At 37.8% G+C, this 23,944-nt stretch overlaps 1 protein-coding gene across 1 annotated transcript in view; it reads left to right on the forward strand.

Annotated features, from left to right (window-relative positions):
• Etfdh (electron-transferring-flavoprotein dehydrogenase) overlaps positions 1–23,786 on the forward strand; it is a 30,238-nt gene extending 6,452 nt beyond the window's left edge. The window contains exons 5-13 of the mRNA XM_013029838.1: positions 353–471; positions 3,796–3,873; positions 10,823–10,969; positions 12,843–12,983; positions 14,125–14,268; positions 17,599–17,767; positions 20,771–20,953; positions 22,125–22,346; positions 23,161–23,786. Of these exons, the coding sequence (XP_012885292.1) occupies positions 353–471; positions 3,796–3,873; positions 10,823–10,969; positions 12,843–12,983; positions 14,125–14,268; positions 17,599–17,767; positions 20,771–20,953; positions 22,125–22,346; positions 23,161–23,324 (1,367 nt within the window). The 3' untranslated portion in view covers positions 23,325–23,786. The remainder of the gene's footprint in view (positions 1–352; positions 472–3,795; positions 3,874–10,822; positions 10,970–12,842; positions 12,984–14,124; positions 14,269–17,598; positions 17,768–20,770; positions 20,954–22,124; positions 22,347–23,160) is intronic.
• The last annotated feature ends 158 nt before the right edge of the window (positions 23,787–23,944 follow it).

The raw sequence follows: 23,944 nt of genomic DNA on the forward strand, positions 1-23,944 counted from the left end.
ATTTTAATGAAGAACTCTTCACCTTTACTGTTGAGAAAACTGAAGTTCAGTGATCTGAAGGATTTACCCCAAAATATAGTTATCTGACAGAAAAGCACAACTGGAAACTAGTTCTTTTGTCTTTCAGTCTAGAAATATGATAGTATTCTAAGCTATCCAGTAACTTGTTTTAGTGCTTAATTTTTTTTTAACAAACTAGAGCTTTAAATCAAAACAAAAAATAGGTTGAAGTTATAACCATCAAGATAACCTGTACATTTGTGCAAAAATGCACATAGATACAAATTAATTTAATGGTTTTTGAAATGTTTTGTGAAAAATTATACATAACAAATTAAGTCTATGTTTTTAGGACTTCCAATGAACAATCATGGCAATTACATTGTACGCTTGGGACATTTAGTAAGCTGGATGGGAGAACAAGCAGAAGCTCTTGGTGTTGAAGTCTACCCTGGTTATGCTGCTTCTGAGGTCTGTATAGTTTTGTTTTGTCTTTAGTATTTGTAAGAAGTAATTTCTTTTTTAAATAAAACAATTTTGTTTTTCTTTTTATTGTTTTTTAAAGGTGATGTACAGAGAAGGTACAGTTACATAAGTCAGGTAGTACCTGCCCTTTTGTGGGGGGGAGCTCATTTCAGTAAATTAAAACAAGAATTTTACAGAATAAAAAAAAATTTAAGGCATAGGGTTATACAATTGCGAAATTAGGAAGAACCTTAAAAGAGATATAATCCAAGGAGTACTTGTACCCCATCAAGTGATTTTGTGCCTTATGAATAATACCCTAAGGAACAAAAAAATTATCTGTGGTAATTTTCTTTATATTGAATGGAAATTGCCTACTGTTTTATATTATACAAAAGGAATCTGTGCCCTCTTCCAAAGACAGTTTCCAGTTTGAGTTATGTTCTGCTTTCTCCTTCCCACCTTTACCCTGGAGTTTTGTTTTCTTGGGCAAAATTTTCTCATTTCTTTCAACCATGATGGTATATAATTTGAGTTTCATCAGTATTCTTGTCCTCTTTTGAACATGTTCCTTTTCAATTCCTTTTATAAAGTGGTACTTATAATGAAAGTACTACGTCAAGCTCGGTGTGAAACAGAACTATTGTCCTCTTTATCCTAGGCATTTATTTCATTAGCTCCCTCTAATAACATGTTGGCCTAGAAAGATAATATATGAAATCTACTGCCAACTCAGGAAAATCCTTCCATAAATTTCAAGAAGAAAAAGAATGAAGATTTATTACTAAACAAGCATTAAATCAAGACTCCAATGAATGTCACAGGCCAAGAATGAAGATTAGTTCTTTTAGTAGCCAGGCAAGGTACAGTCTATTACATATATGCTAATTGTCACTACACAAAAGAGAAATAAAAGTTGTGCTCTTTGATAAGCTGCAAATTACAACTTGAAGTCAACAACTACTCCAAACTTCTACAAAACAGGGTGACAGCATCCTCTTTGTTTATACCACAGAGTGATTGCCTCAAAGAGATCTTTCTGGGTTACAAAAACGCATGTGCTTTATTTAGCTTTTTTAAAGTCTACATGTATCTCAGAAAAACAAAGAATTTGCCATAGTTGGGCAGAGGGAGTACTGAAAGAAAAGTGAGGTGTACAAAGCAGTTCTTTCTTTTATGTCTTTGACATCAGGGAAAATTTAAAATTTACATTTGTTAATTGAAATAAAACATAAATGTCCCTGTATTGTACTTTTTGCTACAAATTTCTGTTTTCCCAGCCCATACATAAGCATTTGGGTTTTTGGACCCCAGTGTGGGATTTCGCATTGCTCCTTGTTAAACATTCTTGACTCGGATCAGTGTCAAAAGTCACAGGTAGGTAATTTGCAGGACCCCTTGTTTTCACTATCTGAGTATATGTACAGTCTCTTCTACCTCTCATCTTTTTCTCACCTCCTTAATGATCATCATCAATGTGGTCTGAGCAAATCAGATTGATCCTTGGGTCAGTTTGTGTGTTTGTTTAGTACCTTGATCCAGACTCCGGCTCTCTTTTATTCCATATTCATTGCTGTACCCTATTTTACCTTTTCAGTCTTCTGCTCCTTGTCATGTGATTCCAGTGTATATTTCATACATTTCTATCCCCCCCAAAAAAATTTTTCATACATGAACAGAAATAAAGGTTAAAGAGTAGTATAGTTGGTCATCTTACTTAGAACTCAAAAAATTAAACCCCCCAACAACAAATCCTCAAAGAAACAACCACCCCATTAATAAGTGGGCTAAAGACTTAAAGAGAGACTTCTCTGAAGAGGAAATAAGAATGGCCAATAGACACATGAAGAAATGCTCAACTTCTCTAGCCATAAAAGAAATGTAAATCAAAACAACATTGAAATCCCACATCACACCAGTTAGAAGGCTATAATCAAGAAATCTATGGGCTGGGAAGGTGGCTCAGAGGTAGAGTGCTTACCTTGCATGCATGAGGCCCTGGGTTCAATTCCTCAGCACCACATAAACAGAAAAGGCTGGGAGTGGTGCTGTGGCTCAAGTGGTAGAGCACTAGCCTTGAGCTGAAGAGCTAAGGGACAGCGCCCAGGCCCAGAGTTCATGACCGACAAAAAAAAAAAAGAAAAGAAAAGAAATCTAATAACAACAGATGCTGGAGATGTGGCCAAAAGGAACCTTACTGCATTGTTGGTGGAAATGTAAACTTACTCAATCCCTCTGGAAAGCAGTATGGAAGTTCCTCAAAAGACGCACATAGAGCTTCCCTACAATCCAGCAATCCCACTTCTGGACATTTACCCAAACGATCACAAACAAGACCACACTAAAGCTACCAGCACAACTGTTTTTCACAGCATTGTACACCATAGCTAAAATATGGAACCAATCCAGATGCTCCTCAGTAGATAAATGGATCAAGAAAATGTGACAAGAGGAGCTAAGCAAAATGAACCCTAAGATATGGACATGAGATTTTTTCTTTGTTGCTGTTGTTTTTAATGCACTAAGTAATTTTTTTTTGTTTCTTTTATATGCTCTTCCTCCTATGGTATAACCCCTGTTTTAACTGTATTTGATACTGGTGCCCTGCATCTTGTATATACATTTTTCTAGTTTGGGGAGGAGAAGGGAAATAACAAAATACTAAAACAAGGATACAGGTTGACCCATTGTAATAATGAGATATACAAGACACTGTTGAAAACAAACTTTACAACTTAGGGGCGGGGAGGCGTTGAGGAAGTGGGGAGGGAAGGGATGGTAAGGGAAACAGAGGGGATAACAATGTACTCATTACCTTACTCCTGTAACTGTGACCCCTCTGTACAGTATCTTTATAATAAAAAAAGAATATGACATATTTTCCGCCTTCTCCTTGCTCCAAACGTAAAATCCACTAGACTGTCTTTAGCTTTTGTTTTCTCTTTTGTCTTTTTGTCTTTTCTCTTTTGGATAAGGAATGTTAATGCATTTGAGACATAAGCTTTATTAAGATTTTCTGGCCTTGATTTCAGCATCTTTACTAAAGTAAACTTTTTACCTCATTTTACCAGGTTTTTTTTAGTGATCTCTCTTAATAGTCTCATCTTTTCTTTCTCATCAAGGTTGTGGCATTAATTTCATTTCCTTTGAGTTGTGTTCTTTTATTATGTGGGAAGGAATAACATAAAAACATGTATCTTTTAAATATTTCAAAGATTTATTTCTGTAAATTTAAAGAATATGTTCATTTTCTAAGAAATCCAGGACTGTTTCTTTTCATGCTTAGTATGAATCCTGAAGAGGCAATAAATTTGTTTTTATTGTTTTTAGGTCCTGTTTCATGAAGATGGTAGTGTAAAGGGAATTGCTACTAATGATGTAGGCATACAAAAGGATGGTGCACCAAAGGTAAACCTAATAGTTATGTGCTTAAAAAACTGACCAGTAAAAAAGAAACAACTCAAACTCAATAATTTAGGCTTTGTGATAATCTGGACATTAATTATGTGGGGTTTAAAATACATTAATAGGTATTTTTATTATTTTGTTGAATATAGAAACTATGACACTCTTTTTTAGCAAGGATTTTAATTTAACAGGGTTAAAGTAGGGAGAAAAGGAAAAAGAGAGAACCATTTCCCTGTTCCCCATGCAAGAAATGGATGTTAGGGCTCAGAAGGTGGCTCAGTGGTAGAGTGCTTGCCTCACGTGCATAAGGCCCTGAGTTTGATTCCTCAGCACCACATAAGCAGAAAAAGCCAGAAGTGGTGCTGTGGCTCAAGTGGTAGAGCGCTAGCCTTGAGCTAAAGAGCTGAGGGATAGTGCTTAGGCCCAGAGTTCAGGCCCCAGGACTAGCATAAAAACAAAACAAAAAAAAAATGGATGTTAAAGACTCCTTTATGACATATAACAGATTTGTGTTTGTGTGTACATGTGTGCATGCCTGTGCTCCCATGTGGGCGCTGGTCTTGGGGCTAGAATTTAGAGCCTGTAGGTTGACCCTGAACTTCCTTTGCTCAAGGTTAGAGTTCTACCAATTGAGGCACAGCTCCACTTCTGGCTTTTTTTTAGTAGTTTATTAGAGAAAAGAATCTCAGGGACTTTCCTGCCTGAATTAGCTTTTAACCATGATCCTCAGATCTCAGCCTCCTCAGTGGCTAGAATTGCAGGGGTGAGCCATGGGCTCTTAAACCTAAGAATATTTTTTTAATTTTTTATTGTGAAAATACTGTACAGAGGGGTTACAATTACATGGGCAAGATAATGAGTACATTTCTTATCAAGCATTGTTTCCCCTTTGTTTCCTTCGTTTCCCCTTCCCATCCCTTCCCATCCTCCTCCCCCCCCCCACCGAGTCCTCCTTCCCCTCTCCCCCCTCCCACCAAAGTTGTAAAGTTCGTTTTACAAAAAAACGCCTGTACATCTCATTGTTGCAATGGGTCAACCTGTAACTCTCTTTAAACAATTTGTTTTTTCCTTTCCCCTCCACAAATTATAACATCAAATACAGTGAAAGCAGGGATTATACCGTGGGGGAGGGACATACAAAGCAACAAATAATCTTATAAATATGTTAGAAACAATCGCATGAAAAAAAAATTTGAATTCAGATCTTAGGGTTAATTTCCCTAATATCACCTTATCTGACCTTTTCTGCTTGACTCAGACATATACTAGTTATTGCAAATAAGGGAAATCATGGGACCTAAGTTTCTTTGGGCCTGGCTTACTTCACTTCATATAATTTTTTCCAAGTCTTTCCATTTCCTACCAAATGGGGCAATGTCATTCTTTTTCATGGAGGCATAGAATTCCATTGTGTATATATACCACATTTTCTTGATCCATTCATCTGCTGAGGGACATCTGGGTTGGTTCCATATCTTAGCTGTGGTAAATAATGCTGCAATAAACATAGTTGTGCTGGTAGCTTTAGTGTGGTCTTGTTTGTGATCATTCTGGGTTATAGGGGAGCTCTATGTGGAGTCTTTTGAGGAACCTCCATTCTGCTTTCCAAAGTGGTTGAACAAGTTTACACTCCCACCAACAATGCAGTAAGGTTCCCTTCTGTCCACATCCCCTCCAGCATCTGTTGTTATTAGAGTTCTTGGTTACAGCCATTCTAACTGGGGTGAGGTGGTATCTCAATGTTGTTTTGATTTGCATTTCTTTTATGGCTAGAGAGGTTGAGCATTTCTTCATGTGTCTATTGGCCATCCTTCTTTCTTCTTCAGAGAAGTTTTTCTTTTAAGTCTTTAGCCCACTTTTATTTATTGGGCAGTTGTTTCTTTAAAGATTTGTTGTTGGGGGATTTAAATTTTTGAGTTCCAGGTATATTTTAGATATGAGACCCTTGTCCTTTGTATGGCTAGTGAATATCTTCTCCCAACCCGAGGGCTTTCTATTGAGCTTGCTAGCTATGTCCTTTGCTGTGCAGAAGCTCTGCAATTTCATGCAATCCCGTTTGTCCAACCTTTCTTTGATTTGTTGTGTTTCTGGGTCTCTATTAAGAAAATTTCGGCCTGTGCCAAGGAGACCTAAGGTTTCTTCTATTCCATCCTGTCAGAATATTTTTTAAAAGATAAAACTTGAGTCATATAAATAAAAAACCAACATGTCAAAAGATTTTATTTCATTCAGTTAATAAGAGAATTCATAAGTTGTTACATTATTACAGCCAGTTAAGTGACCTGCGTATCCACCTCCATAATTTCCACACCTGTGGACAGTATTTACATTGTTATCAGTAAGTAAATACTAATAGACTTTGACCTGATTTGAACAGACCAAAATATTTTAGTGTATGTAAAACTGGTTGCATTCCTCTCCTTCCAAAAGTAGACAGATGGAAGCCCTGAATTTAAAATGTAGAAAACTCAAGGCCCTGAATTCAAGCTACAGTACTGGCACCAAAAAAAATTTTTATTAAAGGAAAGCCACTCTACAATATGGAGCTCTCACCTGTCAATGCTACATGGAAAAGACAAGAAGTATTTTGCTTACCTGAAATACAATCAAAATAAAGATCAATGCATTATCTATTTATGTTTGTTTATTCTCTTCCTAATTACATTATAAACTAAGGACAGACAGAGGTCATAGAAGGTTACTGTAATGCCTGGCACAGTGCCAGGTATTTATTAGGACCCCAGTATTAGTATTTACTGATAGTTTATTCTCTTTTTAGCTGCTCTTGAACCAAATTAGAAGTCCAGTCTACTCCCACAGATCTTACTTCTCAGTACTTCCAGGTTAGAAAGCAAGTGGCAAAGCTTGTAAGTCCTGCCTTTCAGGGCTCCTTCTACTGTTTTAACTGACTGCATCAGAATCATCTGAAATCTAGGGGCTCACCATGTCCTGCAATAGAGACCAACAAGTTGTTTTTTACAAGTCCTAAGGATCTGATGTATAGCTAGGTTTACAAACAAGGATTATTTCATAATAACAAAAGAATATTATTTTTCATGTATAAAGGTTATTGTTTTTTCATTATGGCAATCTACTTATGAAATTAAATATTGTGCTGGTACGGGTGGCTCACACCTGTAATCTTACTCAGGAGGCTGAGATCTGAGAATCAGGGTTCAAAGCCAGCCCAGGCAGGAAAGTCCATGAGATTCTTATCTCCAATAAACCACTAGAAAATCAGAAGTAGCGCTGTGGCTCAAGTGGTAGAGTGCTCACCTTGAGCTGAAGAGCCCAGGGACAGCGCCCAAGCCCAGAGTTCAAGCCCCACGACCAACAAAAAAAATAAAAATAAATAAATAATGTAACTTATAAATAACTTATTTAATCTTACAACAAGACTTACACAGATTTTACTATTAAGTATTTTTCTCCTTTTGTGCAAATTTTCTTATGTTCTATGATTTTTTATGTATAAATACATAGATTTTTAGTCATATATAAAAGCATAAAGGAAGCTGGGCATGGTTACTGTAGTCCAGGGCTTAGGAAGGAAGAACAACTGAATCGTCAAAATTTGAGACCAGCTTGGCCAAGATCCTTTTTTTTTTGGTTGGCCTCTTGCTGTCTCTCAGCTCTTCAGCTTAAGGCTAGTTCTCTACCACTAGAGCCACAGCACCACTTCTGGTTTTCTAGTGGTTTATTGGAGATAAGAGTCTCACAGGGCAGTGGCTCATGCCTGTAATCCTAGCTACTCAGGAGGCTGAGATCTGAGGAGTGCTGTTCAAAGCCAGCCAGGGCAGGAAAGACCATGAGACTCTTATTTCCAATAAATCACTAGAAAACCAGAAATGGTGCTGTAGCTCAAGTGGTAGAGTGCTCGCCTTGAGCTAAAGAGTGCAGAGACAGTGCCCAAGCCCAGAGTTCAAGCCCCACAACCGACCAAAAAAGAAGAAGAGTCCCTCGGACTTTCCTGCCCCGTTTGGCTTTGAACGGCACTCATCAGATCTCAGCCTCCTGAATAGCTAGGCTTATAGGTGTGAGCTATCTGCGACCCAAGATCCTTTTTTGTTTGTTTTTTGTCCCAGTACTGGGGCTTGAGCTCATCTATTAAAACAAATCTTAAAAAAAAAATAGCTGAACACTGGTGGCTCACACCTGTACTCCTACTTATTCAGGAGACGGATATCTGAGGATCAAGGTTCAGAGTCACCCTGGTCAGGAATGTCCTTGAGACTTTTATCTCCAATTAACCACTAGAAAACTGGAAGTGGAGCTGTGGTTAAGCCACAGCTTACCACTTTTAGGGTGGTAGAGTATTAGTCTTGAGCACAAAAGCTTAGCAACAGTGTCAGGCCCTAAGTTCAAGCCCCAGAACTGACAGAAACAGTAGTCAAACACTGCAGCGACATAAAGGTTCAACTACTGAAACTTGGTTTAAAGCTTGGGGGAATCTATTAAAGCAATAAAAATGAATGCTTTAATTGGACTGGAGGCATGTCTCAAATGCTAGAGTACCAACTAGCTTTGAGTAAGAAAGCTGAGTGAAAGCACTGGATGCCAAGTTCAAGCATTAGTATGAGTAAAAAAGAAAAAAGGTAATGTTTGTTGTACATTGCTTTAGACAAATCACTTTATAATATGAAAACAATTATAAAGGAGACACATATCAATGTAAACCTATTAATTATATGATTACCTTTGTACAAACATGCATTCAGCTATGAATTAAAAAAACCAAAAAAGATAATGCTTCCAGAAACTGTTGGCTCACACCTGTAATCCTGGCTACTCAAGAGGTTGAGATCTGAGGATTGAGGTTCAAAGCCAGCTAGGGCAGCAAAGTCTAAGAGAATCTTATCTGCAGTTGACCAGCAAAAAGCCAGAGTGGAACTGTGGCATAAGTAATGAGTGCTAATCTTGAGTGAGAGCTAAGGACAGTGCCCCCAGCCCTGAGTTCAATCTCTAGTACACACACAGAAAAGATATGCTTTAAGCCGGGCGCTGGTGGCTCACGCCTGTAATCCTAGCTACTCAGGAGGCTGAGATCTGAGGATCGCGGTTCAAAGCCAGCCCAGGCAGGAGAGACTGTGAGACTCCTATCTCCAATAAACCACCAGAAAACCGGAAGTGGCGCTGTAGCTCAAGGGGTAGAGCGCTCCCCTTGAGCTGAAGAGCTAAGGGACAACGCCCAGGCCCAGAGTTCAAGCCCCACGACCGACAAAAAAAAAAAAAGATATGCTTTATAACTAAACACAATGAAAGCTATCAAATAATAGGTGAGAGAAGAGGAAACGAGAGCTAATCTGATTGAAATACTGTATCTGTTCTGTGTAAAATACTACAATGAAACCCCTTTGAACAACTAATATACACTTTAAAACTGAGAGGAATGTAAAACAAATTGTCTGAAAGTGATACCATTTAGAGAAGGGAATGTGAATGGAGGGTTAAATATGGTCAAAATACTTAATTTACATCTATAAAATGAAATGTTGAAATTGTTTTAAGAAGGGCTGCTGGGGATCAAGGAGAGTGATTAAGGGGGTGAGGGGTGAATCTAATCAAGATACATTGAAGCATATATAGAAGGTCATAATGAAAACTTCTGTTCAGCTACTATATGCATGGGGCTTGAACTCTGGACCTGGGCACTGTCCCTGAGCTCTTCAGCTCAAGGTGAGCGCTCTACCACTTGAGCCACAGCGCCACTTCTGGTTAATTGGAGTCTCACAGACTTTTCCTGCCTGGGCTGGCTTTGAAAGGTGATCCTCAGTTCCCAGTCTCCTGAGTAGCTAGCGTGAGCCACCAGTGCCTGGCTAATAAAAATATTTTTAAAGATAAAATAAAGCTCAAAAATTCTCTTGCTTTGTAAGAAAAAAAAAAGACATACTTTATAAGTGGTTTCCTGATTATTGTGGGTTTGTTTTGTTGTTGTTGTTGTTTTAGTAACTTCAGCCTCCTGAGTGCTAGGCTTTTTGCTTTTTGTCTAACTCTCATTGTAGCTTTTAGTTTAACACTAGGGGAAAAGTTCAAGTGAAAAAAACAAGTAGCTGAAGAGTATGTTTAGTGTGATTGTATCGATGTAATAATGGATATACATATTATTTTTATAGTTTTTATTAATAAACATTTTCTGGCATGATTCCCAAGAAAACTTTTGATTCATACAGTATAGAAAATCAGAAACAGTGAAAAAATGCCATTTCACTTTATTTTCATTTGTTTTGGAGGGTTGTTTATTTTGGTGAGAGGCAATAACAGGGCTTTTGAACTCAGGTCCTCTCTCTCACTTGGCTTTTTCACTCAAGACTGACATTTACCACTTGAGCTAAACCTCCACTTCAGGCTTTCTGGTGGTTATGTAAAGATATGTCTAGCCGGGCACCAGTGGCTCATGCCTGTAATCCTAGATACTCAAGAGGCTGAGATCTAAGGATCACAAGTCCGGGCAGGAAAGTCCTTGAGACTCTTATTTCCAATTAACTACCAGAAAAACTGGAAGTGGCACTGTGGCTCAAGTGGTAGAGCGCTGGCCTTGAGCTGAATTGCTGAGGGACGATAGCGCCCTAGCCCAGAATTCAAGCCCCATAACCAACAACAAAAAAAAAAGTCTCACAGATTTTCCTTCCCAGGCTTGCTTCAAATCTCATTCCTCCAGGTCTTAGCTTCCTGAAAAGGTAGGATCATAGGCCTGAGCCACCAGCACCCAGCTAATAAAGAGTTTTTTTAATATCATTTTTCTTCTAATAAAGACATGAGATAAAATTTAAATTAAGTTCCATTTTCAACAGTACTCTTAGTTTTATTTCTCTTTATTATCATATATTAATTGTACAAAGTGAGTTTCATTGTGAGTTATATGTACTTGAATCATAACTCAACTTAAAACTGACCAGGACATGATGATAAATTGTCAAATGTTCACATTTAACCTGGTTTTGCTTTTCAGACAACATTTGAGAGGGGACTAGAGCTTCATGCTAAAGTCACAATTTTTGCAGAGGGTTGCCATGGACACCTAGCCAAGCAACTGTATAAGAAGTTTGATTTGAGATCCAATTGTGATCCCCAAACCTATGGGATTGGACTGAAGGAGGTATTCTGGTTTGAGTATTTTAATTTTGAAAAAAATGAAACTTAATTTATATTATGTACCTTAGAATATTGATTTAATTTTGTGGGTACATTTTTCCTTAATGTGAAATACTAATTGCAACTAAAATATTTGAGTATTTTTCAAGGGCTAAAAAATACTACTGACCAGGTTACATTAATAACCAAATTATTTTGTATTTTGCAATTGTTTTATCTAATGTTGCTTGAAATGAGCATTAAACTTGAAAATATTTCGACTTTGCTACATGCTACAAAGAGTTGTTTATTCAAAATTGCAATGTGAAAATTATTTAATTTATATAATACTCAGTCATGATATATTGATCTGCAATTTAAAATTTAATTAGGTTACATATTGTATATCCTCTTAATTTATTCATTCTCGTGTGTTTTCCAAAATCGAGCTTCTTAGGCATGTAAAATTATAATTTTAACCCTTTTGTTTTCTTTCTTTGTGTTGGTATCAGGGTTTGAATTTTGTACCTTGAATTCTTACTCAGCTTTTTCACTTATAGCTGGCAGTCTAGAGCTATGCTCCCAGTACAGCTTTTGCTGTTGTTGTTGGATAATTGGAGATAGAGTCATGTGGACTTTTCTGCCCAAACTAGCTTCGAACCAAGACCTTCAGATCTCAGCCTCCTGGGTTGCTAGGATCTTGACTTGTGCCTGAGCCACCAACACCCACCTATAACTCTTTATGTAACAAGTTTAAGCCAGATGTGTTGACATACACTCACAATCTCAACACTTTAGAGGCTGAGGCAGAATGATAACAAATTTATGGTCTTCACAGTAAGATTATCAAGAAAGAAAGAGAGGGAGGGAGGGAGGGGGGAGAGAGGAAGGGAGGGAAGAAGAGGAAAAAAGGAAAGGAAAGGAAAGGAAGAAAGAAGCCAATATCCTGGTGCAATGGCGCACACCTGTAATGGTAACTACTCAGGAGTCTGAGATCTGAGGATCACAGTTCAAAGCCAGCCTTGGGAAGGTGGCTCAGTGGTAGAGCGCTTGCCTTGCATGCATGAGGCCCTGGGTTCAATTCCTCAGCACCACATAAGCAGAGTAAAAAAAAAGCCAGAAGTGGCGCTGTGGCTCAAGTGGTAGAGCGCTAGCCTTGAGCTGAAGAGCTGAGGGACAGCGCCCAGGCCCAGAGTTCAGGCCCCACGACCAGACCCCAAAAAAATAAATAAAAATAAAAAGAATCCTATTTCCAGTTAACCAGCAAGCTGGAGTACAGTTCCTGAATTCAAGCCCCAGTGCCAGCGCGTCTTCTCTCCTGTCTTCTCTCCTGAAAAAACAAATTTATTTATAGGTTAAATCTGATTCAAATTTTACATGTAACTAAATTCAATATATTGTGACTAAGGGCTTATTTTGGTAGATTACACACATCAGACCTTTTGATATTTCACAAGAAAATTGTATGAAATTTTGAACATACCATTCTGAAAATAGAATGAACAATTTGTTTTTATTGTAAGGAGGCAGAGACAGGAAAGAATAAACTTGTATTACAAATAATATGTGTATTATAAAATAACAGACCTAAAGTCTGCAGCCCTGCTAATTTATAACATATTCATTGGTAACCACTATTGGGTGGAATATCAGCACCCCAGAAGTTTCCCTCATCCCTTCAGTAGTGCTTCCTATATATCACAAAAGTCTTTGCAGTTTGAAACTGTCTTTTAAAGGATTCATAACCTTCTGACCCATTTCTTTACTCAAATTCAACATGCTGCAGGTTGAAATAATTCTTTGATGTATGAGGTAATTTTCTTGCGATCCTCATATTACTATTTTTCACTTGTAATTAATAATATAGCAGTTTTGTTTTTTTGGATTTTGGTTTTTAGCTGTGGATTATTGACGAAAAAAAGTGGAAACCTGGGAGAGTAGACCATACTGTTGGTTGGCCTTTGGACAGACATACATATGGAGGCTCTTTCCTTTATCATTTAAATGAAGGTGAACCTCTAGTAGCTCTTGGTTTTGTGGTAAGTTATAACACCTCATGGAATATTCTGCTAGAGTTATAGGATTATCAGTGTTGTAAAAAAAAAAAGGGGGGTTTTGAATGATTTTTAGTTAAAGTTTACTTTCCAGTTTTATCTATATGCAATATGCTTAGGGCTACTGTAGACATTAGTCTACTTAAACACACATGCCTATCGTAATAATACCTACACTCTAAGCATGGTGCTAGAAGCTTTACAAGATGTGTAAGTTTGCTTCATCATGGGTTGGTAAGGAAACTGAAGTCCAAACGAGTTAAACAACTCTTCCAAATATACACATTAAATGATAAGAGTCACTTCAAAGTCCCATTTTCACTATGGCATACTATCACTAAAAATGAAATTAGCACTTCATTTCAACCTATAACTTCTAAAACTCAATATCTATTTCTTCTTTCTTAGCCACTTACATTTTCCAATTCACTATATCTTGAACACCATAAAGAATGGAAAAAATGAGTTTCTACATTTTCCAATTCATGGCAACTTTAGTGTTGGAATTATATTTGTATATAACACATGGTTAAATTTAGGCATTATTGATATATAACACTTGCTATCCAGTCAAGTTTTCAGTACATCACTTTTGAGGAATTAACCTTATCAGTAGGAAAAAGGTACGGCTTTTAATTTCAGGACTTTAGTAATGTCTTATAAAATGTAATCTCTATATTTTTTTCACTTTTTTCCAAATGTAATTTATGTCTCTTTTCTCTATTTTGACTTAGAATTATTATACTATAAATTACTAGGTTTTTTTCTATAGTTGGTATTGGTCAAGGAATAGAAAGCTACAACTTTTTTTTAATGACTTTTGTAGAAACATAATCTGAGAAAGTTATCTACAGATATTTTTCTAAATTGAACTTGATTTCCAGAGCATATTAATTGCTATTTGCTCTACATTTAAGTTTTGCTGATTCAAATTCATGTTCCTTTAGTTTACCCTTTTTACATAAATTTTATAGTTATTAAATTTGCATGTATTTCCATTAGTACTTTATATATAAAACTTCATTTAATATACATGTTTTCTGATACTGCTCACATTTTAGCTTGACTTGAAATTAAAATAGCTAATTACATTAAATATGTCAAACTGAAATATAAACATTTCAAGGTTGGTTTAGACTATCAGAATCCATACCTGAGTCCATTTAGAGAGTTCCAAAGGTGGAAGCATCATCCCAGCGTTCAGCCAACATTGGAAGGTGGAAAAAGGATTGCCTATGGAGCCAGGGCTCTCAACGAAGGTGGCTTTCAGGTATCTATTCCAATGCTTTAGTCATTATTTTCATGTTATAAATTTTAAATTGATTAAAGAGTAAAAATTAGGGGCTGGGAAGATGGCTCAGTGGTAGAGCGCTTGCCTTGCATGCAGGAGGCCCTGGGTTCGGTTCCTCAGCACCACATAAGCAAAATGAAAAAAGCCAGAAGTGGCACTGTGGCTCAAGTGGTAGAGCTCTAGCCTTGAGCTGAAGAGCTGCCAGGCCCAGAGTTCAGGCCCCACGACTGGACCCCCAAAAAAAAAAAAGAGTAGAAATTAGTTTAAATCAGCTTAAGTAAAAAGTAGAAAATTGTGTTACAGAAATAAAATGTGTTTAATAAAACTATGGACAAGCTGGGCACCGGTGGCTCACACCTGTAATCCTAGCTACTCAGGAGGCTAAGATCTGAGGATCGCAGTTCAAAGCCAGCCTAAGCAGGAACGTCTGTGAGACTCTTACCTCCAGTTAACCACCTGAAAACTGAAAGTGGTGCTGTGTCTCAAGTGGTAGAGTGCTTACCTTGAGCTGAAGAGCTCAGGGACAGTGCCTAGGCCCAGAGTTAAAGAGCCATGACCAACAATAAAACAACAACAAAAAAAACTATGGATACAATAATTTATACCATGAATTATTTAAAATTATATTGATCTCTTATGGAAAATTCATGGGCTTTTTGACTTTCAATTTCTTTTTAATCAGATAATAAAATCTGTGCAATCCATATTTCCCTTTATTACCACTAGTAGGAAACTCAAAAGCAAATTTAGTTTTTAGTAAAAATTATTCATCCTGGGGCTAGGAAGGTGGCTCAGTGGTAGAGCGCTTGCCTTGCAATTCATGCGGCTCTGGGTTTGATTCCCCAGCACCACATAAGCAAAAAGAAAAAAAGCCGGAAGTGGTGCTGTGGCTCAAGTGGTAGAGTGCTAGCCTTGAGCTGAAGAGCTGAGGGACAGCACCCAGGCCCAGAGTTCAGGCCCCACAACCGGACCCAAAAAAAAAAAATTATTCATCCCAACTAATGAATAATACCCAGTGTGTTAGCCTCTGTAAAGATTTTATTAATTGCCCTATATTAGTATTTTAGATTCAAAGTAAATCTTCTCAAATGTATTTAATATAGTCAATATATACTAAACAATGAAGTAAGACCTAGGTGGCTAACTGAAATAAAATCTTTAGGAATGTTATTTGGGCAAAAAAGCTCAGGGATACTACCCAGGCCCTGGAGTTTAATCCCCAGAACCACCCTTCCCCACCCCCCCAAAAAAAACAGTATCAGACAAGTGAGATGATTTAAAACCCAGCTCTCAACCAAAGAATATTTGAAGCAAGTTACTAATTTCTCTGGCTGAGGGAATCAATGCAAAATAAAGATATTCTTCTGCATCTAACATTCTAATAACCTAGTACTGCTTTAGAAATTATTTTTAACCCATCATAACTATAACAGACAATAGGAATTATGGAAATTACTTAACCTTAAATTGAAGCTTTAAGTACTTTATTAGTATATGAATAAAAATAAATAAGTAAAATCAGTATTATCAACATGAGCAGAGAACTTTTAAATGACACTGTCCCTAAGTTCTATTGTGGAATTACTTCTAATTAGATTGTAAGGTTTTTTTCATTATAATAAAGGCAATAATTTAAAACATTTATTTTGAGCTAATAAATGCTATCTTTTTCTTTATACCAAAACTGACCTTACCTGATAGGCTTCTATTTACTTGAAGTCTTAGTTTATATATAGCTTTTCCTTGGTCCCTAATTCTCTAACAGATTCCTGCTGCTGGTAACATCTGCAATAGGATCCACCCAGAATTTAAATACACTGGTTTTTTTTATGCTTATTTTTATTGCGGTAGGGGTTTGAACTCTGGGCCTTACTTGCTAGGCAGAAACTGTACTTCTAAGCAACATCCTCACCTTAAATACTTACTTGGGCTGTAATATTTATAGTAGGATTTAAGGACCCATTTTGGAATAACAGAGCACTTATTGTGCCTCTTTAGCAGCTTGCTGATGCTAAGTTTGTTGTTAGCCCCTCTCCTCTGAGGAGCTACATACACATCATTATAACTTTTACCTCCTTAGTATCCCACCAACCTTCTCAGCAAAGCCTCATGGTTACTTTAGGGGGAAAAAATATGGAATGAAAACAACTCTGCATTGGCTCTCTCCTTTCTTTTACATACCAGAATAAAATTTCCCATGCACAGTAATGTATTCACCCACTATGGTATAGTGTTATATGTACAGGCACCTGTAATCCTAACTACTCAGGAGGCTTTGGTCTGAAGATCATGTTTCAAAACCAGGAAAACATAAGGATCTTACTTCCAGTTTACTAACAAATAAGCCAGAAGTATAGCTGTGGCTCATTGGTAAAGCACTAGCCTTGAGCATAGTATATAGCCTTAATATTGGCTATGTGCTTTTATTGATTAAGTCAAAAAATATCACCACCCTTTATTATGTTGTAATTTAAAAAATCTCAACAGTGTGTATTGGGATCCAAGAAACTGTCTTAGATTTTATTTTGTAAATTCAACTTAATTAAGACCAGGAGTATGGCTCAAGTAGTAGAGGGCTTGCCTAGCAAATGCAAGGCTCTAAGTTTCAGTCTCCTGTGCCAAAAAATAAATAAATAAGCCAGCTACCAAAGGCTCATGCCTATCATCCTAGCTACCCAGGAGGCTGAGATCTGAAGATCTTGGTTTGAAGCAAGCCCAGGCAGGAAAGTTCATGAAACTCTGATGTCAAATTAACCACCAGAAAGCCAGAAGTAGAGTAGTGGCTCAAGTGGTAGAGCACTAGCCTTGAGCACAGAAGCTCAGAGATAGTGTTCAGGCCCTGAGTTCAAACCCCAGGACTGGCACAAAAAGTAAATGCATTGTTTGGGGTAAGCATCTTGTACTAATGCCATGTTAGATCACGTTTCCATTCCTACCTACGAAACTAAAACAAAAGGACATATAGGATCCTGATAAGTCATGTATTTTCCTACAATACATGTAAAAGCAAACCAAAATTAGAGAATATTTGTAAATATGGCATATATCTGTACAAATAAAAGCATTAAATTTACAGTATGTTAATGCTTCAACCTTAAATCAGTCCCATGGAATAGGAAAAGGAAAAACTTAACAGAAAAAAATAGTAGTCCTAGAGGACTAAGACTGCACTTGCTGTATTCCTTCCTTGTTGCGTTCATTTTTACGTTTATTTTCCAGCTTTTCCCTGTAGTTCTTGTAAGATTTGCTTGTCAGTGTTCAGTTTTGCCAAATTCAAGCTAACGTATGTATTCTGAATTTTTCTTTCAGTCTATTCCAAAACTCACCTTTCCTGGTGGTTTACTAATTGGTTGTAGCCCTGGTTTCATGAATGTTCCCAAGATCAAAGGTACCCACACAGCAATGAAAAGTGGCAGTTTGGCAGCAGAATCAATTTTTAATCAGCTAACTAGTGAAAATCTCCAATCAAAAACGTTAGGTAAGAAATTCCTATTATAGGAAAGAAAAGTGTCAGCTATGTACATTTCAGTTGATATTATAAGAAGTTTTGCATGTCTCTTAAAACAAAATATTAATATTTATGTTGCACTAAAAACATCATGACCTATTCTCTGTTCCTAATAGAATTTTAAAACAGTTATTCTAGTCCAATCAAAAGTAAACAAGCTGGGCGCTGGTGGCTCACGCCTGTAATCCTAGCTACTCAGGAGGCTGAGATCTGAGGAACACGGTTCAAAGCCAGCCCGGGCAGGAAAGACTGTGAGACTCCTATCTCCAATAAACCACCAGAAAACCAGAAGTGGCGCTGTAGCTCAAGTGGTAGAACGCTCGCCTTGAGCTGAAGAGCTGAGGGACAGTGCCCAGGCCCAGAGTTCAAGCCCCACGACCGACAAAAAAAAAAAAAAAAAAAGTAAACAAGTGGGCTGAGAAGGTGGCTCATTGGTAGAGTGCTTGCCTTGCATGCATGAGGCCCTGGGTTCAATTCCTCAGCACCACATAAGCAAAATGAAAAAAGCCGGAAGTGGCACTGTGGCTCAAGTGGTAGAGCGCTAGTCTTGAGCTGAAGAGCTGAGGGACAGAGCGCCCATGTCCAGAGTTCAGACCCCATGACTAGACCCAAAAAAAAGTAAACAAGTAACCAGGTACATATGGCTCACAATTGTAATTCTAGCTATTCAGGAGGCTGAAATCCAAATTGTAGTTTGAAACCAGACTGAGCAGAAAAGTCCATAAGACTTCATCTCCAATTAACTATATGCTATATGCTATGCTCAAGCAAAAAGCTGGGCTGAAGGAGTACGCAAATAGTAGAGGCACCATCTATAAGCAAGTACAAGGCCCTAAGTTCCAACCCTCATACTGATCCAGGCACTGATGGCTCACTCCTATAATCCTAGCTACTCAGGAGGATGAAATTTGAGGATCATGGCTCAAAGCCAGCCTGCGAAGGAAAGTCCATGAAACTCCTATCTCAAGTTACCCACTGTAAGTGGCTCTGTGGCTCAAAGTAGTCGAGTGCTAGCCTTAAACAAAAGCTCAAGGACAGCACCCAGTTCCTGAGTTCAAGCCCCATGACCAACAACAACAAAAATTTATTCACCAAAAGGAAAAAGTATATTTTTAAAAGTATGTGTATAATATATATACATATTCCATAGATTATATATATTATGTAATAGTCTAAAATATACATCAGTAGTGTCCTCTCTACCTAGAGTATTTCAAATTTGACAGTATTTCATTTATACTGCATACATATAAAGTACACAGAAGGCACCTCACAAAGACCGGAGTCACAGGCATATGACCCTTCTGCTGATAGAACCTCCAGCTCTGACAGTGTGGAATTCATGAAACGCAATGAAAACAACTATTTTTCCCCTGAATTCTTAAATGTATGCCAATTTTAGGTAGTATTAATGATTTCCTGAGGTTACTGTAATAACTTAGATGGCATTAAGCAACAAAACTTACTCTTTCAGGTTCTGCAAGCTAAAAGTCCAAAATCAAGGTCGTGAAAGGACTATGTTGCCTGAGGTCTCTGTAGGTCTCTGTCTTGCCTCTCCAAGCTTCTGAGAACCTTAAGCATCTTTTGACATTTGGCCATCTTTTGACATTTGGCCATCTTTTGTGTCATTTCTCTTAAAAGAATTCTGGTCATATTGGTTTAGAGATCAACCGTAGACCTTAATAAGTTAATTACATCTATAACCATCTCATTACAAGGTCAGAGGTATTGGAGCTAGAATTTCAAATTATATTTTTGCAAAGACACTTTCAGTAGTAATTCTAGTGATGACTTACGAACTGTTCAGTTTTGCTAAATTTTCAAACTAAGGAAAACATCCTAAAAAGAATTCAGAGCTGGGGATTTAGCTCACTGGAAGAGCACAAACCCTGGGTTCAATCCTCAATACTGGAATTTTTTTATTTTTAATGACCACCTGTTAAAAATTACTTCGGATTGCTGCAGACCATAGATTTACCACAAGGAAGAATGGTTGGAAATGGTACTGGGGAGGAAATACATGGGCATTCCCCTGGGAAAGACCAAAAGAGATGGTTTGTTTTCTTCCCCTGTAGTTAACCTTCCTCAAAAACATCCACAATGCATAAGTGTGGCTACATTCAAATAAAATTACTTTTAAAAATAGGATTATTGTGCACTAATGGCTCACACTTCCAATCCTCCAGCCTGGGCAGATAAAAACAAGACTTTAATCTCTAGCCAGCAAAAAGCTAGAACTAAGTGCTTACTTGCCAGATTTTTGGCTGATGGCATACACTTCTGCAGTTTTGCCTTGCTGAGACAATTCTTTGTGTTTATTGTTGTGACTCCAATCGTTCTGGAATTTATATTTAGAACAATTTGGGGGAGCCATCTGGGATCTTTCCATCCAGGGGGGAGGTATTTGAGAGCCCTTTCCCCTAAAGAGACGTGTCCCTCTGCCTTGTGGAAGCCCAGGGGTATTGGGCAACTGGCTCTCTTGGACTGGAATTCCATCTGAGACCTGAATTCTCTCAGCAATGTGGGGAACAGGGACTCCAGCAAGTACCACAAAACTTCATGCATGAACAAGACATGAAACACCAACACCACTGGTAAAATATTCCTTAGTGGTCAGGGAGATTAAGCATTTAGTTTGCAAGACTTCTCCAGGTTTAGGAAGAGTGGGCATCTAGTTTGCAATATATCTCCAGCTTTGGGAGACTGAGCACCTAGTTTGCGAGACATCTCCAGATTTCACTTGTGCAAGTCTCACTGCTGGGGGAGGGAGGGGAGGCACACGTTCAACACTAAAAGGGCACACAAGGAACCTTCAGTAAGGGAGGCAGTACACAGGCCTTGCAAGGAAGATGGAGCAAAAAAATATTACTGGATATTCACTCATCAAATATTTCAATAGCCAAGTTTCTTGACAATAGTATTTCATGTATATCTGGTCAGTTGTCCACTTAATATTTCCCATTTTCATAAAAGGACTCCATATAACTGACTATGAGGACAATCTGAAGAAATCCTGGGTCTGGAAGGAGCTATACGCGGTTAGAAATATAAGGCCATCCTGTCACGGAATACTGGGTGTATATGGAGGGATGATTTACACTGGAGTATTTTACTGGATCTTGAGAGGAATGGAGCCGTGGACGCTAAAACATAAAGGTAATAGTCAAATACATTTAAGAACCTTTGAAACTTCATGTGCAGGCCAGGTGTCAGTGGCTCATGCTTGTAATCCTATTCTGGATGCCAAGATCTGAGGATAAAGGTTCAAAGCCAGCGTGGGCAGCAAGGTCCATGGCTGTTATACCCAATTAACTACCAAAAAGCTGGAAGTGGCCCTGTGGCTTAGAGCACTAACCTTGAGCACAAAAGCTCATGGACAGTGCTCAGGCCCTGAGTTCAAGCCCCATGACCAGCACACACACAAAAAAAAGTGTGGGACCCTAAGTTAATAAAATGGCATCTTTATTTTAAAATTACTTTAATTATAATTATCCTTTGAATAGAATGAGATTTTAAAGTATATATGTACATATATATATGAAGACTGAACTCATATTACTTTATTCGGTGTTTTTTTTGGTCATTCATGGGGCTTGAACTCAGGGCCTGGGCTAATTTTCATATTTTAATATGGTTAAGAAAGTACTTGAGGGGCTGGGAAGGTGGCTTAGTAAGTAGAGTGCTTGCCTTGCATGCATGAGGCCCTGGATTCTATTCCTCAGCACCACATAGATAGAAAAGGCCAGAAGTGGCACTGTGGCTCAAGTGAGCTGAAGAGCTGAGGGACAGCGCCCAGGCCTAGAGTTCAAGCCCCACGACCAATGAAAAAAAATAAATAAATAAAACAATTTAAAACAAAACAAGGCTGGGTGTGCTGATAGTAATTTACAATCCCAGCACAGGAGTTGGACACAGGACAATCACATTTGTCTACATAGCAAGACAGTTCCAAATGTAAAATAGACTAGGCATAGTAGTACTGGTAATCTCTTGAGCAAAGCCAGCCTGGGCAAAGTGAAACCCTAGCGGAAGAACAAGGTGAGTATAGTGGCTTACACAAGCCAGGAAAAATTAGCACATGACCTTGTCTGAAAAACTGGAAAACAAAAAAGCAAAGCTATATACCCTGAGACCCTATCAGGGCTGGGGGGATAGCTTAAGTATTCTAACAAGGTCGTTAATCCTCACTATCCAACAGTAAATGGGTACAGTAAACGGATACATGGTCTGGCAATACACCTATGTTTAGCATGCATGAGGCCTTTGGTTCAATACCTCAGTAGCCAAAAGCAAACTGTATTAAGCATTCTCCTCAAAACTGTTGAAGGTTCTGACTCTGATCAGCTCAAGCCAGCCAAGGACTGCACTCCTATTGAATATCCAAAACCTGATGGACAAATCAGTTTTGACCTCTTGTCATCTGTGGCTTTGAGTGGTACTAATCATGAACATGATCAGCCAGCACATTTAACTTTAAAAGATGACAGCGTACCTGTAAATAGAAATCTGTCAATATATGATGGGCCTGAGCAACGATTCTGCCCGGCAGGTCAGTAATGGTTTAAAATATGAATATAGGTATCTGCTTCCAACATTTTAAGAATGTATTCCTTTGTGCAATTATTATAATGATTTGGAAATTGTTATGACTTTTACATTCAGCTTCCTATTTAGGATTTAATAACTGGCAGTTTAGTTAAGCCTAGTTCAGATGGTATTTCTTTAAACATACTCCTCAGACCAAGATAAAGTCTACGGATAATACCACCAGTTCTTGTGACTCCCTAAATGGTCATTTCTGTCATGGTAGCTTGAGTGTGATGTGTATTGTGTGCACAGCACACACACATGCTAAGCTATAGCTACACTAATTCCAAGGAATGGTGCTAAACTTTCAATTCAACATGAATACTAAATCTTTTAATGTTGAGCTTTCAACTATTATCAGTGCCAGAACAAGTAATACTCTATATGTGAAAATTACTATGTTCTTAAGGCCTTGAGATGAGAAAACCTAAACTTCGGGGACAAGGAACTATCTTAAAATCATATCACAGAAACGTACAAACTCCTGTAGGTTAAGAAATGGGTCCAATTTTTTTCAGTCTTTTTCAAAGATAGCTAAGTGTTGATTATGCATTAGTGAACTAACTTAGCTAATCTGTTTTAACTTCCTTTTACTACATGGTTTTGCTAAATTCAACAACATACACCCAGATCATCTTAATGTTCTTTATGGATAAAAATAAGAAAATAACCTTTAAAGTTTCTGGAGCTATTCCTTGTAGGATTTAGGTTTTTGCTTTCAAATATATAACTTTTCAAAGTTAAGAACTTTCATATTACTTATTTTTATTTTGCAGGAGTTTATGAATTTGTACCTTTGGAACAAGGTGATGGGTATCGGCTACAGATAAATGCTCAGAACTGTGTGCACTGTAAAACATGTGATATTAAAGATCCAAGTCAGAATATTAACTGGGTAGTGCCTGAAGGTGGAGGAGGACCTGCTTACAATGGAATGTAAACTAAAACTGATTTCATTTGCCAGCACATTTGATAACCAGTTTCTATAAATTATAAATGCATTGCAATCAAACTTTAAAATGCTCAGAGATGAACAAGAATCTTTCACAAAATAGTTAAACTTTATACTGCATCTAAAATTATTCCCTAAAAATCATGAGATAATTCTCGTAAATAAAACTTACAAAGGATGTAGCTATTAACTAACCTCTTCAGGTCTTCAAAGATTTCAGTAACAGCAAAATGCATTAGTAAACTGCACATTGTACGTTTGTCTTGCTAAATTTCAGTGTCCAGGTACATATATAAATTAGGGAAAAGCATTGCTCACCGTTCATTATATATGAATAAAGTTACAAACTGCAGAGTTGAGTAATTAAATAAACCAAATGATCCACAAAGCAGAGATTTTTTTTTTTTTTTTGGTCCAGTTGTGGGGCCTGAACTCTGGGCCTGGGCGCTGTCACTCAGCTCTTCAGCTCAAGGCTAACGCTCTACCACTTGAGCCACAGCACCACTTCTGGCTTTTTTTTTCTTTTTGCTTATGTGGTGCTGAGGAATCGAACCCAGGGCCTCAGGCATGCAAGGCAAGCATTCTACCACTGAGCCACCTTCCCAGCC

Source organism: Dipodomys ordii, unplaced genomic scaffold (assembly GCF_000151885.1).
Source record: "Dipodomys ordii isolate 6190 unplaced genomic scaffold, Dord_2.0 Scaffold123, whole genome shotgun sequence".
NCBI lineage: Eukaryota > Metazoa > Chordata > Mammalia > Rodentia > Heteromyidae > Dipodomys > Dipodomys ordii.